The 16,497-nt window shown below is 46.0% G+C and overlaps 2 protein-coding genes across 5 annotated transcripts in view; both read left to right on the forward strand.

Moving 5' to 3' along the window:
- Nucleotides 1-4,860, forward strand: part of OXSR1 (oxidative stress responsive kinase 1) — an 85,316-nt gene extending 80,456 nt beyond the window's left edge. For all 4 annotated transcript variants that reach the window (XM_080974152.1, XM_080974153.1, XM_080974154.1 and 1 more), the window contains exon 18: nt 228-4,860. In XM_080974152.1, the coding sequence (XP_080830278.1) occupies nt 228-302 (75 nt within the window). In that variant the 3' untranslated portion in view covers nt 303-4,860. The remainder of the gene's footprint in view (nt 1-227) is intronic.
- A 1,152-nt stretch (nt 4,861-6,012) lies between these two features.
- Nucleotides 6,013-16,497, forward strand: part of LOC308460107 (uncharacterized protein) — a 36,403-nt gene continuing 25,918 nt past the window's right edge. Inside the window, exons 1-5 of the mRNA XM_080976095.1 lie at nt 6,013-6,515; nt 9,077-9,180; nt 11,966-12,120; nt 14,396-14,564; nt 15,309-15,429. Coding sequence (XP_080832221.1) covers nt 6,144-6,515; nt 9,077-9,180; nt 11,966-12,120; nt 14,396-14,564; nt 15,309-15,429 — 921 coding nt within the window. The 5' untranslated portion in view covers nt 6,013-6,143. The remainder of the gene's footprint in view (nt 6,516-9,076; nt 9,181-11,965; nt 12,121-14,395; nt 14,565-15,308; nt 15,430-16,497) is intronic.

Here is a 16,497-nt window from a genome sequence, read left to right on the forward strand (position 1 = left end):
CACTTCTATGATTCTATGACCCACGACTGTCTGGCCTGGCTGGCAACTCTGCCTCAGCACTGCGAAATCCAGGCATACTTCTTCACGTAGAATTCCAGGGTGTTGCGTTTTTGTTGTTGTTGTTGTTGTTGTTAATGGTTTGCGATTTTTGAAAATGGTTTGTGGAAAGCTTCTCTCCTCCATGATGCTTACCGCTGTTGGACTTCCCCGCCCCCTCTGTTCTCCAGGCATCTGGCGTCGAAGGCTCCGATATCCCCGACGACAGCAAGCTGATTGGCTTTGCCCAGCTCAGCATTAACTAAAACTACACTCCCAGACGATGGTTCCCCCCCCCCCAACGGGTGCAGCCTTGAACGCTTCTGTCAGCCTGAAAAGCAAAACCACTACTGCCAAAGAACCAAACTACAGCTCCCTTTCTTAGAAGCTTTAACCTCGTTTGTTTCCCGAGTCGCATCGCGGCGCCTCCCCACCGACACCACCATTGCAGACAGCTGGCTTCTCGGCCACGTTTCCTTCATCCCAGATGTGCAGACTCAGCCTTCCATTGCCTGCATGTTTGTAGTTTTTATATGATTATTATTATTATTATTATTGCCTTAACTATTTAAAGTACAAAAAAGAAAGAAAGAGAAGGAGGAGCCAGAAATACTACTGAGAGTACGACACGGGGCTTCCACTACTCTTAACAACTACCCCGGCGCGATTCGTGTGCCTCTCCGTTTCTTGATTCTATGTCGAATCAGGTTTTTATCCCCCCCCCCCGTGTGGTTGTTGCTCCATTGCAGAAGGGGGGTTGCTTCACTTTTGGGTCCACTTTACCAGGCATTGGGGGGAAAAAATACTTTAAAAACTACAGGAATGGCAAGCTATTCTAGCATGTCAGAAATCCGGATGGGCTCTTGCAAACCCAACAAAGTCTTAAGAGAGAGTCTTAAGCCTTAGGCTTAGCAATAAACCATTAAGGGATCTTATTTAATGGGTCTACGGCACGAAAGAAATGGATTAGCCTTAATTCCTCCTCGCCCCCTTCACATTAATGCAAAATATAGCATTTGGGAAGGGGAACTATCAGGGTATCGTTTTGTTGCTGCTGCTTTTTTCGTTACTTTTCACCATCCGCAATCTTGTCAGGCCACTTTCCAACGTGTTTGTCTCTAGCGGAGGGGTGGTGGACCTGTTGTTGCCCCCCCCCCACGTCCCATCTGTCCTATCCAGCATGAGCAACAATCAGGGGGCATGGAAGTTGTGGTCCAAAAGCACCCAGAGGAGGGTTGCGGGCTTCCCATCCTTGCTCTAAAGCGGCAAGCCAGAACCTCTGCATACTTCTGCTGCTATTGCCACCATGCCCAAATCACCGTTGTTTGAAAAGCGTTGGCTGCTGGGAAGTTTGGGAAGGCTGGCCTTTGCAATCCCTGTTTTCCCATCGGGGGTGGTTTCCGTAACAACGTTTGTGATGGGCGTCCCTTGCTGAAAGGAGATTGGGTGGAGCAGTGGGACTGGAGAGCCCTAAATATTGGGCTGCTTTGTAAAACGAAGAAGTTCCCCAACCCCCAGGAATTTTGCCATGCTGTTATCAGGCTTGCTGCGTCCCCACAAATCCACACAGTCATTGGGTGGCAGCATTGGGTGAGTTTCAAACCTCCTGACTTCGTAATCCTGGGAATTGTAGCTGTGTGGTTAGCAATGCATAGGCCGGCCTCTTCTAATTTGTTAAGCCTCCAGTTGTTGCTAAACCACAACTCCCATTATCCTTGATCACTGTCCGGGGCTGAAGGGAGTTGGGAGTCCAATATTCCCTGGAGGTGAGCATCTTGGTCTCTCTGGAGATGAGCATGTTGCCAAAAAAAAAAGGAAGGCAAGGGAAATCTCAGCTTGCTAAGCTGGCTGCAAGTCCCAGAACTCTTTTGCAAAACTTGGGTTGCTTCTTCAAATGATACACATTTCCCCTCACTGTGGGATTTTCTCTGCAACCGTTTTTGAGAAGGGAGCCCTTTGTAAGTAGACTACGTTGCTGGAGGTTGTAATTGCGCAAAGTTTGGCTGGGGTGGTTTAACTGTGCAAAGTCGTAGATGTGTGGTTTGACGCATTCATAAAACCAGATGTTCTCTGTACATGGTTGCTAAGAACAAAAGTTGACCATGCCTTCTGGCAGTTGGAAGCTCTGTATTTGTGTGTGTGTGTGTGTGTGTGTGTGTGTGTGTTTCAGCCGAAGCAAATCTTTCCTGTTCTTGTTCTCAGAATTTTCCTTTGGTGTGTTCAAGATAGAAAATGCATTCATCCTCTTTCCTCCCCCCCCCCCCCCGCACAGACTGGTACATATGGAACCACCCCTATTCTGTTTTTACAGCAATAAGATAAATAAATAGATTGCCGGTAGATTCATACATGGCAAGATTAAGCTCTGGACAATTTTGTCTCTCTTGCTGCACTAATTGCTTGGAATTTGCAAAATTGATTTTTTTTTATACTCTCCAGTGTGAGCATCAGAGTTTGATCAAGATGATATAACTGAAACCAATATAGCTTGCGTTTAGTATTTTTTAAAGAAATGAGTATCTGGTGGGGTGTGTGCGTGCGTGTGTATGTGTATGGTTTTTTTCTTTTCTTTTTTGAATTTCTACATATAAATTATACTTTTTAGTTTGGAAAAAAAGCAACACTTGTAATGCAATATGTGAATAATAAAATGGTGTAGATTCTTCCCTCTCCCACAGGTCTCCCCTCCCCCCCCCCACTTCAAATACAGTCCAGTTGGTCCTTTCGTGTATCCCCGCTCTGCTTTTGAAGCGTAGAGAAACTGTAGGCAGTCTGTGATGGGTGAATTTAAATCCCAGATAAAGGAATTGAGTTCTCGTTTCTCGCCCTACAGCCTTCCAATGTACTTGGAATTGGCCCAGTCGGCACATTGCAATGCCAATCTCTTAACCAGAGTTAAACTCTCTGGAGCTGGCTTACGGATTCCTTCCTTCCTTCTCGTTGACTCTCTTTCCAGGGCAAATTCCTCCTTGTTACTTTGGCTTTATCCGTGGTCCTGCTCCAGCTTTAACTGGAATTAACTTTCCAAGCATGCATCTGAAGCTGCTCTGTTAACTTGGGTTAAGGCAGATCCTGGTTAACGTTTCTGCAAAACCATGGCTACGACCGAGAAGGAAGCTGGGGAAAGAGAGGATGGAGCTTGCAAGTTTTGCACCTCACATCTAACCTCTTAACTGGGATTTAAGGCACACACACACAACCTGGTGCCTTCAGGGGTTTTGGACCACAATTTCCATCTGCCCAGTTGTGATCCAAAACACTTGAGGGCCCAGGTTGGGGGGGAACTGATAGAAGAGACGTGTACACTGGCCCACTCTGGTTGGGGGGTGGGTTTCAATTCAGTTAGGAATCTCTCGGGTTTCCCCCCATTTAACCAATTATATTTATATATTTTTCACTCTATCGGCAGTGACAGAAGCTTCCTTCACTCCCTCACACACAAGTTTTTGCCATGTTTGCTTTTAAAGAGAAAATAACAATTCCTAAAAACAAAACAACCCCCCCAAAAAACCTGTAGTTTATTCGCTCTACCGGTAGGTCATGCGCAAAAACTGCTACAAGCGTGGAGGCAAAACGAAGAAAGGATAGGAAAGGGCCACATCGCAGTGGTGTCAAAGATGCAGAGTGTGAAACAAAAGAGCCCCATTCGAATTCTGAGTCTGTGCTAGAAGATCTAGTTCTGTCCGCCTCGCCCCCTCTGAGAGCACCACATTCACCCCCCCCAATCTCTTACTTTCTTTTAAAACCTGCATGGGTGGGGTGTAACACTAAGCAGTCCCGGGACTACTGTTTCCGAGGGGGTGTGTGTCTCTGACCAGGGTGTGGGGGTCCCCACTTGATTGATGGGAGTGGCGGAGGCTCCGCCGCAGTCTCGATTCCCTGAATCCATTGCCTGCCTTTGGCCGGCGGCGCGTCCCTTTGGAGCCTGTGATGTCATGCCACTAAAGTGGGCAGGGCTTGCCTCAAGCCCCACCCCCTTGTAGGATGATGATGATTCCAAAAGGTGGGTGGAGCTTGTGGCTGAAATGGGCCTCAGGTGAGGAGCCAGGTGGGCGAAGCTTGGAGGGCAAGTAGAAGGCACCCCACCCACCCACCCCCACTCTTCCCACCCTGTCTTCAGCTATGAAGACCAAATTATTCTGGTACAGTATTACTTCACTTTTGCCTGCATGCCGTGCGAACCTTGTTGTACTCTACACTGGGACGGGAGTCCAGCCTAATCCAGTGCAATGATGCAGTATCTATTTATTTGCTCCCATCTCTGTCTAACCCAAGTCTAGCGGACAAGAGTATCCATGCTGGCCGTTCTCCTTGTAATTTTATTTTATTCTGTCTTAATGAGCCTTCACTCCCCTTGCTATTAGAAATTTCTAGGCACGTGTCTCTTGGTAATAGTTTCCTTTTTTTCCTTTTGTGTTTTTTTTTGCCTGGGATACTAAAACGTGCTAGACGACTGTTTTGTTCTCGAGGTTCAAAGTGCCAATGATTTTATTATTTTATATTTTAATTTTTTTGGCGGGGGGTAAGGAATTATTTCTAACCTTTTTACCCTTAACGGATCAGAGGGGTTTTTTTAAATTTTTATTTTGGGTAAATTCTGAACTTGAACCTAGAAATCAGTTGGTATTTTTTTAAAAACTTAGTTGATACTCTTAGGGATGATGATGGTGTATTAATATAACAGGAACCTCTACACGATTTTGGTGTACTGTAGATTTTAATGAAAGATGTAAAATATTCAGCCTTTTCCCTCCCCCCTTTGACTTTGTATTTTACTGCATGTACTTCTCTAATTTTTAATCAATAAAAAAAATGTCCATTGCTTTTTGGAGTCGGTTTGTATTCTTATGATGCTGCTCTCATTCTCTCTCTGCCTCTCCTTGCAAATATCCCCAATACCTCATCACAGTTATGTCGTATGTTGTAAACAAAAATTGTCCTTTTCCCTTATGGGGTATCCAAGAGCCCATATAGAGACCTTACATAGGTTCCCTATTGGTAGGAGAGAATAACAGAGGCCAACCAGAGAATATTGAGAAGCAAAGCAGCTAGTAAGCTTGATCTTTATTGAACTGTTGCAACAGGGTGCTCCCCTCACCCGCAGGAGAGAGGAGGAACCCAGAAAAAATGGTGTGCAAGGCCTTATAAAGACTTTTGAAATTGCCACCCTGTAGATCAAGACCACCCCCAGAAACATCATACATACATCACAGAAGGGGTGTAACCTAAGACCACCCCTCGGATACATCATACCTACATCACAGAAAAGGCAGTCTTAAAAGAGAAATTTGAATGTTGTTTTTCTCCTGTCCTTGTTTATCTCCTGTCTGGCAGGTTACTTGATTGGATTGCCTGGATAGCCTGGCCAGTCTTTTGTAATGATAAATACTTAGTTCCTGGGCCAGGTCACAGGCTCACACCCTATTCAAACACAGACATACCCTTAAGACAGGATTTGCGAAGGAAAAGACAATGGGGAGGCTTTTCCATTTTCCTTTGACCTTGCAGAGAAAACATTTGGTCAGTTTGGGACATTTTGGGAATCAAAATGGTTCCAGGTCGGTCTTCCTGTGCTGATCTATGTATGTGCTTGGTTGGTACACTTATGAACATTTAACATATATCTAAGACCTCAAAATTCCTATCACACGTATGCTTACATACAAGAGAATATCCACACAACACACCAGCCTTCCTCAAGAGAAGTTCTGGACCACATTTGTAATCTCTCTGCCCAACTTTAATTCTTGGTTCTTTGTTCCCATCCCCCCCCATTATTTTTCAATATTTCCTTAGTTGGCATTTCCAACATTAGAATAAATAACAGTGGCGACATGGGACAACCTTGTCTTGTCCCTTTTTCAATACGGCATTTTCCTGTGATATTGCCATTTATTGTTGGCAGCCGGGTTAATGGGTTACAGAGTAGTGTTGCAGAAATGTGAGGCACCTCATGCTGTCAAAAGGTCACAGTGGATACCCATCCTTGTTGCCAAATCCCATCTAAACATTTATTTTGGGTTTAAACATTAATTCCGGAGGCTAGGTGAAAAAAGTCTTTGGGGGAGATTGCAGTCGCAGAAGGGAAGGGTAGAAAGAAGCTAGCAATGTCTGACACTGGGGAAATCATCAAAACTCTTGGAGACTTTGGGCGTTTCCAATGGCGGTTGTTGGTGCTCGTGACTCTAGCCACGCCAAGCCTCGCCTTCCATATGTTTTCCCAGTTATTCATGGTCCTGGAAGAGCCCCATCATTGCAACACAAGCTGGTTCAATGCCATCGGCTTGAACCTGACTGAAGAGGAACGACTGAACTTGACCCTTCCCAAAAAGCCCGATGGGACATTTGAAGAATGTCTCATGTACACTCCAGTGGACTGGGATCTCGATGCCATCCTGCAATATGGACTTAATTCTACCGAAAAGTGTCGGCGTGGGTGGGTTTATCCTTCAAACCAAGAGCCTTCCTTGCTCACACAGGTTTGGAAATTTTGTTTTACCCTTCTGAATCATTTGCTTGCATTTCCCCCTAAGTTATTTATTAATTTATATACCAATTATATATGCCAAAATGGCTTCTAAGCAGTCTATATACCCCTGTCTCCTTCCCTTCGTGGATCCCAAGGCAACCTACATTTCTGTCCCACTGTGATGGGGTCTCCCATCCAGGCACTCGTCCAGGCCTGGATTTGCTTAGCTTCGACAAGGTGGTGGCCTCATGGGTCTTCAGACCGTATGGCAGGACCGCAGTCCAGCACTTTTATCCTGCGCAGGCAGCGCCTTGCAATGTCTCTTCGCAAGAAATGCAAGGAAGCAGACATTACGAAGTGTACATTCCTGAAGGTGATTTTCTGAACCGTTAGAAGTGACGGCAGCAGCGACTGATTTTGGTTTATTTCTTTATATAAGATTGTCCCAGCATACGTCATGCTTCAGAGAAGCCTATTTAGACATAAAGCAGTATATTAATGGCAGCGGCGATTTATTGCTAGAGGGTTGACAGCCACACGTCCTGGTCGATAGTTTCCTTCGGTGTGTAAAACATCACTCTTGTCCTACTCCTCTAGCTCCTTTCGGGAAGAGTCCCTAATTGTGTGTCTAGACCCCGCATTCACCCCCTCGTAAAGAATTAAGACACCAGGACACAGATATTATGTTAATGTTATTGGGCAAATTTTGGCCACAACTTTATTGATTACAGACTGTGAGCAGTATTGGCTTAGGCATTGAATGAACCTGACTATATCTGACTCCTGCCCGTTGCGTAGGGAGTCCGGTAAGGGTAAACCACCAGAAAGGGGAGCCCCGTCAATGCAGAACAACTCGAGCTCCCCCAGATGTTCCCGTTGGGGTCGTGTCATGGCCCTAGCCCCGCCCTGGGCTTCGGACAAGATCCACACACCCGGATTCCTTTAACGGAATACCCTTAAGCTTGGAGGGGCAGGTGATGGCCACACCTCCCTCATAAGGTCAGACAATGCCTAACCACAAAACCTTACAAAGTTGTGACGATTGCTACGAGGTAGGAGAAAACCAAATGGCCCCTTGCCAGTTTTGCCAAGTGGAAAAATTCCTACCAGGCCCCTCAACGGCGACCAACTGAGGTCCATAGCAAGGCCAATGCAGAAAACCTGTAAAATAGGGAGGGAGTTTGAAGAAGCGAGCCAAGAGGAAGCCCTCTGCTCACGCCCCAGCTTAAATGGTCCCGGCCACGCCCCCCAGCCACCAGATTGGCCAGCTGGACGATGATGTGGCCGGGATTCCCCAGGCAACACGGGACTTCGTCTCCCGCCCCCGGAGGAGAGTGGGTGGCCACGTGGTCCACTGCAACTCCTCCCCACAGTGAAGTGGAGCGGACTTCACAGCTTTTGAGACTTCCTTGCACGTCCACCTCTGGCCTTTTGATGCCAGCGCTACCAAATCCTGTTCCTAGGAATATAGGAAGATCGCTTTAGAATCAGGCTAAATAAAGTCTGTTCTTACAGTGGCTAACCACTGGAGGCAATCTTTTGCCATCATGATTAGTAGTCCGTGGTTGTCCTATTCTCCATTAGTTTGTCTAATCCCCTTTTCCACAGTTTAGCCATGCAAGCATTGTGTATGGTACCAGATACCTCATTTTGAGCACAGTGAAGTTTCAGGAGGTGGTGCCTGTTGCATTTCACAACCTCGCAATTCAGAGCCATTTCACTTCCACACCTGTAGCCATAGGCGCCGACTCCTGTTAAACATCTTATGAACCGCCCTGAGATCTTCGGACAACAGGCAATATATAAATTTAATTAACAACAACAACTCCCAACCCCAGTGCCTGCCCCACGAATGATGCTAAATCACAATTTGGCAACCCTAAGTGTTTTTGCAAGCCAGGGAAAGTGTATTGCTTTGCATTCATTTCTTTGTCTTCCTGTCTATTTCCAGCTCCCTCCCACCAAATTATGAACTTTAAATTAAAACAGCAGCATCATTTTTCAGGCAAGTAAAAACGGTAAATGCAATGGCCGCTATCAAAAAAATATTTGTGTGTGCGCGCACACACACATAATTAAAATTAAAAGCAAATTGAATTTAAAAAATCACCCAAAGTTACACCACAAAAGGAACTTAATTCACATTCAATTCACTTGGAAATTATAGGTGCAATTCAGGTGTTTAATTCAGTGAATTAGTTAACCTGAATTAGTTCATTGCAAGATCTGAATGGACCTTGGTTGAAGAGCCCTGGTCTCCACTGACTGCTCCACAGGTTTTTTGGGTTTACTATCTGGAGATGTTAGGGATTGAATCTAGGTCTTTCTGCATACAAAGCAGCTGTTCTACCAATGAATTCAGGTCCTTCCAATTAAAAGTAGCAGGTTTGTATTCTGGACAGCTGTTAGTGCAGGCAACAGAGGGTTAGGAGTAACCCCTTGGTTGAAAACAGTTTCTTATGTACAAGCCTTGGCTACTGAAAAGATGTGCCCATTGTCAAGGTGCAAGTTTCATTCTTTCCCTCTCCTGATTCCCTTCAAGTAAAGTGGTTTTGCTTTTCTTTCCTTAAGTTTGACCTGGTATGTGACTGGGAAGATTTAAACGACATCTCACAATCTATTTACATGCTGGGCCTTCTCGCTGGAGCGCTGGTGTCTGGTCTGTTAAGTGACCGGTAAGAGAGAAAATATAAGGGGCGGCAGGCTGGGAAAGTGTTGCCGTTTAGAAATGTGGTCAGCCAGCAGGAGATTCCTGCCCATCCCCAAAAACCAGCTTCAGAAGGATTTTACCCAGGACAGTAGCAGGGGAGGAATGGGTTAAATTCCCTGCTACTTTCCTGCCTGCTTGTAATTATTAGATTCCCCAAGCTAACGCAACTTGCATTTTTTAGAAACCTGCACCTTAAATGCAAAATAAATAAATGCATTTAACTTTGCATGTAGCTTGGTCCTTAGAGCGCAGTGGTGTTTTATAAATGGGTAAAAGTGATTGTGGCACTGCTGCCTGTGTCACCAGACTCGTAAAGTCTACCACAAGCACAAAACCAGAGACAGTGGAGAGGTGTGGCCATGAAACTCAGGAGGTTCATTGGGTTTATGACATTTATCTACAAAGTTTAAAGCACGCGAGATAAACTATTCTCAGTAGTATAATTTGTGATAACATGGCCATCATTGCAAAGCTAGGAAGGTTTAACCCACGTAGTAGGAGACACGTCCCTAGTCTCAGTTAAAACCTCAATGGACAGAGTCAAATTTTATGACGAATGGTTACATCTGTAGTTTCATGATGGGGTTTGGGGCGTGTCTTCAACAGCAACAAAACAACGGCTTCTAAGCCAGTACAGTGGTACCTCGGGTTAAGAATTTAATTCGTTCTGGAGGTCCGTTCTTAACCTAAAACTGTTCTTAACCTGAGAACCACTTTACATGGGGCCTCCCGCTGCCGCCGCGCGATTTCTGTTCTTGTCCTGAAGCAAAGTTCTTAACCCGAGGTACTATTTCTGGGTTAGTGGAGTCTGTAACCTGAAGCGTCTGTAACCAGAAGTACCACTGTAGAAGAAGTGAAATGACAATATCACAATAAATGCTAGTTTTTAAAGATACCACAATACAGTGGTACCTTGGGTTAAGTACTTAATTCGTTCCTGAGGTCCATTCTTAACCTGAAACTGTTCTTAACCTGAAGCACTACTTTAGCTAATGGGGCCTCCTGCTGCCGCTGCTCCGCCGATGTACAATTTCTGTTCTCATCCTGAAGCAAAGTTCTTAACCTGAGGTACTATTTCTGGGTTAGCGGAGTCTGTAACCTGAAGCGTATGTAACCTGAAGGGTACGCAACCCAAGGTACCACTGTACTCTGATCCTTTCTGCCGCAGCAGACATAACAGGATGTTTCATAGATGAGCAAGCTCCCTCTGGCTTTTAGCAATGGCATATTGTGATTGTTGTCATGCATATAATAGGAAACTCAGGAGCAGAATCATGGCTGCTACGTAGCTACTGAGAAAAAAGAGGAAGATGCAGGGAGACCGTAAGGTTCATAGAAGCAGGGGGGTAGATATAGGGGGACCTAAGGGGGCACCCCCACAAAAAAGTCCAGTGACGACTGAGCTTGCACAGTGGCCATACAATGTTGTATGATGGGGAAGACTGGGAGGAGGGAATGGAGTATCTTGGGAAAGGTATGACTGGCTGGTACACTAACACCAGTGACGTCTGTTTGCAGGTCCCATTTTTTGCAAATCCCAGTGTTGTAAACAAAATCTGCCCTTTTCCCCTTATAGGGTATCCAAGAGCCCATATAGAGTCCTTACGTAGGTTCCCTATTGGTAGGAGAAAATAACAGAGGCCAACCAGAGAATATTGAGAAGCAAAGCAGCTAGTAAGCTTGATCTTTAGTGATCTGTTGCAACAGGGTGCTCCCCTCACCCGCAGGAGAGAGGAGGGACCCAGAACAATGGCGCGCAAGGCCTTATATAGACATTTTAAATTCCCTGCCCTGGAGCTCAAGACCACCCCTCCAAACATCATATCTACATCACAGAAAAGGTGTTGTTGTTTTCCTGTCAGCCAGGTTATCTGATTGCCTTTCCTGATAGTCTGTCACCCATTAAATTGCTGATTACTCAGTTCCTGAGACAATGGGAAGGCTCCCTGACCCCACTCCCTCCTTGCAGAGAAAACATTTGGGAATCAAAAATGATTTCAGGTTGGTCTTCCTGTGCTGATCTATGTAAGTGCCTGGTTGGTACACTTATGAACATTTAACATATATCTAAAATGCAGGTGTCACTGTGGGTTAAACCACAGAGCCTAGGGCTTGCCGATCAGAAGGTTGGCAGTTCGAATCCCTGTGAGGGGTGAGCTCTCGTTGCTCGGTCCCGGCTTCTGCCAACCTAGCAGTTCAAAAAGCACGTCAAAGTGCAATTAGATAAATAGGTACTGCTCCGGCGGGAAGGTAAACGGCGTTTCCATGCGCAGCTCTGGTTCACCAGAAGCGGCTTAGTCATGCTGACCACATGACCCGGAAGCTGTACGCCGGCTCCCTCGACCAATAAAGCGAGATGAGCGTCGCAACCCCAGAGTCGGTCATGACTGGACCTAATGGTCAGGGGCCCCTTTACTTTTAAGACCTCAAAATTCCTATCACACCAGTATACAAGGCAAACATCTGGAAATCAGGAGTAGCACTTGGGGGAGGTTGGGAGTATGTAAGTTACACCAGCCTCTGCCAATGTGGTGCTCCCATCATCCCTAATTGCCGGTCCTGCTGGCTGGGGCTTATGGGCTCCCAGAAACATCTCCCCTTTCATCCCTCTACTAAAGAGCGCAGCTGGAGACCAATGTCCTTGTGCCCAGGGATTTTTGTGCCTGCCTCCTGTTTTCTGCTACTGTCTTAGGAGAGGGAAAGCCCCCCCAAAGCAATGTGATGGCAAAATGCGTTTTCCCCTCTCTCAGGTTTGGTCGGCGGCCAACTCTTCTGTTGTCCATGCTCATCGAAGGCGTGTTTGGGGTTGCTACGGCCTTTGCTCCCAATTTCCACCTCTACATTGCGTTCCGATTTCTTGTGGGTGCTTCTGTTTCCGGAGTCGTGATAAGCAGTTTAGCTTTAGGTAAGATGTACACAAACGGCTTTACAAAATAGAAAGGGAAGCCTAGTCTCTGGGTTCCTCTTTGGGCAAATGAGGCCCTCAATACCATTCTACCTGGCCTTCGGAAATCTCTCCATGCCACCGCACTTGCTGATTGTTCTTTGTGTGGTGTGTGGTTATTTCTATCATGTTTATTATGAATATTCATTACTCGCTGCCTTGCGAGACATCCTCAGGGGATGAAAAGGCTATGGAGTAAATGCTACACAAATCTGGAGTGCAGTCCCTAAGACAGTTGGGTGGCAACTTCTGCAGCCAAGCTGGGGCCAAATGTATGGCTCTGCTTTCCTTTGGATCACATCAGCGAGGCCTTCATTTCGCTCTCTGACTGCATTTTTTAAAAGATCAAGAGTGGTGTTTATGCTCCGAATAGCTTCACATTTCTGAGAGCACAGCATTCTGAGTCTTAAGTATGGCTTTTGAAGACAGATATACCAGATTCTCATGTGAGCAAAAGCGATAGCTCAATGGTCAAGCCTTGTGCTTTGCATGTAGAAGATCCAAGGTTCAGTTCCTGACATCTTCAGACAAAAGGACCAAATAGCAGGTGAAGGTGAAGATCCTTCTCTACCTGAGGCCCCTGGTTGCTGCTGCCTTTCGGAAGTCCGAAGCCCTCCAGAGGGACCAATAATCTGATCTTGCATCAAGCAGCTTCATTTGTTCCATTTGTGATGCACACTTGTAAGAACAAAAGACCTGGGTCCTGGGCCCTTCCAGGGTTGTTGGACTACAGCTCCCATCATTGGCCATTCTTGCTGGGGTTCATGGACGTTGGGGTCCATCCATGTCTGGAGGGCACCATGTTGTTCAACCTTGACCTAGGTTCTTTGTAAGCCCTGGTGATCTTCCAATAGTTGAGGCTTTTTTGCACAGAGCTATGCAAAATAAACCCCAGACTGACAGCTGGCCAGCCCCAGCCCTTTGTCAACCTTGTCCCATTGGGGAGATAAGAAGCCGTCCAAGTTCAGTTGACCTAGGGCAGTGATGGCCAAACTTGGCCCTCCAGCTGTTTTGGGACTGCAATTCCCGTCATCCCTGACCACTGGTCCTGTTAGCTAGGGATGATGGGAGTTGTAGTCCCAGAACAGCTGGAGAGCCAAGTTTGGCCATCACTGACCTAGGGCAAGGTTTGTTACCCACTATATGCTGCCCTGGGGACACAGGTGGCGCTGTGGGTTAAACCACAGAGCCTAGGACTTGCTGATCAGAAGGTCGGCAGTTCGAATCCCCGTGACGGGGTGAGCTCCCGTTGCTCGGCCCCTGCTCCTGCCCACCTAGCAGTTCTAAAGCACGTCAAAGTGCAAGTAGATAAATAGGTACCGCTCAGGTGGGAAGGTAAACGGCGTTTCCGTGCGCTGCTCTGGTTCATAGAATAGAATCATAGAATCATAGAGTTGGAAGAGACCACAAGGGCCATCGAGTCCAACCCCCTGCCAAGCAGGAAACACCATCAGAGCACTCCTGACATATGGTTGTCAAGCCTCTGCTTAAAGACCTCCAAAGAAAGAGACTCCACCACACTCCTTGGCAGCAAATTCCACTGTCGAACAGCTCTTACTGTCAGGAAGTTCTTCCTAATGTTTAGGTGGAATCTTCTTTCTTGTAGTTTGGATCCATTGCTCCATGTCCGCTTCTCTGGAGCAGCAGAAAACAACCTTTCTCCCTCCTCTATGTGACATCCTTTTATATATTTGAACATGGCTATCATATCACCCCTTAACCTCCTCTTCTCCAGGCTAAACATGCCCAGCTCCCTTACCCCAGAAGCGTTCGCCAGAAGCGGCTTAGTCATGCTGGCCACATGACCCGGAAGCTGTATGCCGGCTCCCTCGGCCAGTAAAACGAGATGAGCGCCGCAACCCCAGAGTCGGTCACGACTGGACCTAATGGTCAGGGGTCCCTTTACCTTTACCTATACGCTGCCCTAGGAATAGGTTTTTTAATGGCTTGCCATCTGGAACAATATTTTAGTAAATCACAGCTGAATGTATGTGTGTGAACAATCACAGCTGAACATCCAAGGCAAGTGCCCTACATAATAGCTGCGAATTCTCTTTGCACTACCAGCAGGAAAAATCAAGAGAGGGTTTTGTGGAACTGAATGCAACTTGAAACCAAAACTTTAAATTTTGAGACTGCCCTGTCAAAAGCTGTTTAAAAAAAAATAATTAAAGCTTTATTCATATGATTAGTTTATTGTTATGCTTTGAAATCAATTTCTCCTAACCACCTGTAGCTACAGAATGGGTTGGAATTGTCTACCGTCCACATACGGTGATTATCAGCCATGCAGCCTTTTCCATGGGGCAGATGATCCTGGCTGGCCTGGCTTATGCCTTTCGCGACTGGAGGACGCTGCAGCTTGCTGGATCTGCTCCAGTTTTTGCCCTCTTCTTCTACCTGTGGTGAGCACTGGATCAGAATGTGACAAGTCCCAGAGACAAGCCCCCACCCACCCACCTATTTTTCATTTGAAGTGGTGTTTTGTTTTGTTTTTACCCTGCCTTCCGCAAGAGCCCCAAGGTGGCTTACAATGAAAACAGGTACATTGCAGAGGGTTGGACTAGATGACTCATGGTGTCTCTGCCAACTCTACCATTCTATGAGTTGGACTTGCAGCAGTATCTCTCTCTCTCTCTCTCTCTATATATATATATACATTTTTATTGATTTTTTAACATATCAGTTCCAACAGTCACACAACATATCTTCTCATCTTATACAATATTTTAGACTTCCATCAACATCTCTGATGATTTTCCGTTCTTTATCACTTATTCTGCACTTTTTAATTTCTATATTGCATTTAATTGTCCTTAACTAATAATTCTTTTCATAGTCTTTCTTGTAATATTTCAAATAATCCACCTTACAAAACTTCTTGCAAACCTACTAGCGTAATCCGTTCATCACAATTACTGGAGTTCATATATTTACTCCAGTCCTCTAAGGATCTCTGATCCCGCAGGTTTCGAATCCTTCCTGTTAATTTATCTAATTCTGCATAGTCCGGACTTGCAGCAGTATATCAAGGGTTTCAGCCTGCTATGCTGTCTGCCAGGTCACCGTACCATTCTTGTTTTGTTTTGTTTTTAGTAGGGATGTAATGGACTGCCCTGAATTTGCTTGCCTGTTGGAATATTTCTCAGGATCCTTCCTGAATCTGCTCGGTGGCTGGTGACCAAAGGAAAAACAGAAGAAGCCCAGAAGCTTCTCCAGAAGGCATCTTCTGTCAACAAGCGAGCCATCCCACTGAAGCTGTTAGATGAGGTAAGAAGCCGGGCGTTGTAGCCAGCTATTCTTTGCAAAAATATCATTTATTTCACCTAGTCCATATTGTTTTGTGCACCCCAATCTCAGAACGGTGAGAGATTTCAGGGGTGCCAGACATACCTTGGGCTAATTACTTGCACCCCTCCCCCCACAAAAAATAGCTAACTTCAGTTTTCAAAAGCAGATGCCTTGTACAAAAAATGAAAAGCACAAAATTTGAAACTGATAAATGTATTTTAAATTGCTGAAGTCGCCTACTTGTAGCATCAAAAAAATGGATCCTTAGGCATGGCCTGGGGAATGGAGCTCTATGGCTCTAGGATGAAGTCAGAGAGGCAAAGGTAGCTCAGTAGTATTTGCCATACAGCCTAGACTGTCTTTTTATCTAATCCAGTGGTTGGGAATTTGTTGCACTCTAGATATTGGTTGGGCAACATCTCCCATTGGCCCTGACTGCTAGCCTTGCAGCCTGGGGCTAGCAGAGGGCCGCAGAATCACCATTCCTGTCTTACCGTGTACTTAAGCTCAAAAGAAAAGAAACGCAGTCGTACCTTGGTTTTCGAACAGCTTAGTTCATGAACAACTTGGAACTCGAACGCCGCAAACCCAGAAGTAGGTGTTCTGGTTTGCAAACTTTGCCTCGGAAGCAGAACGTCCGGCACGGCTTCCGCAGCTTCTGATTGGATGCAGGAGTGTCCTGCACCAATCAGAAGCTGTGCCTTGGTTTCCAAACGTTTCAGAAGTCGAACGGACTGCCGCAACGCATTCTGTTTGAAAACCAAGGTACGATTGTGGATAACACTTTCCCCATGCTACAAGCAAATGAATCTAGCCAAGCCATCCCGACTCCTTAGCAGCCTCCATTGCGCAAATCATGTTTACCCCTAACTTCCACAAAACCTTGTCCAGCTGAGAAGGTGAGCGGACAGGAACCATGGATGAGCTGGGCAGGAACTGCGCTTCTTTCTGGCCGCCGCAAAGCCCAACAGAATACCTGCCAAGTGCCCTGGGAAAAATGGGACATCTAGGGTTTTCTGTGAGAGATTGCGGTGGCCATTTTCGGTG

This window comes from Podarcis pityusensis (assembly GCF_964106645.2).
Source record: "Podarcis pityusensis genome assembly, chromosome: 12".
Taxonomy (NCBI): domain Eukaryota; kingdom Metazoa; phylum Chordata; class Lepidosauria; order Squamata; family Lacertidae; genus Podarcis; species Podarcis pityusensis.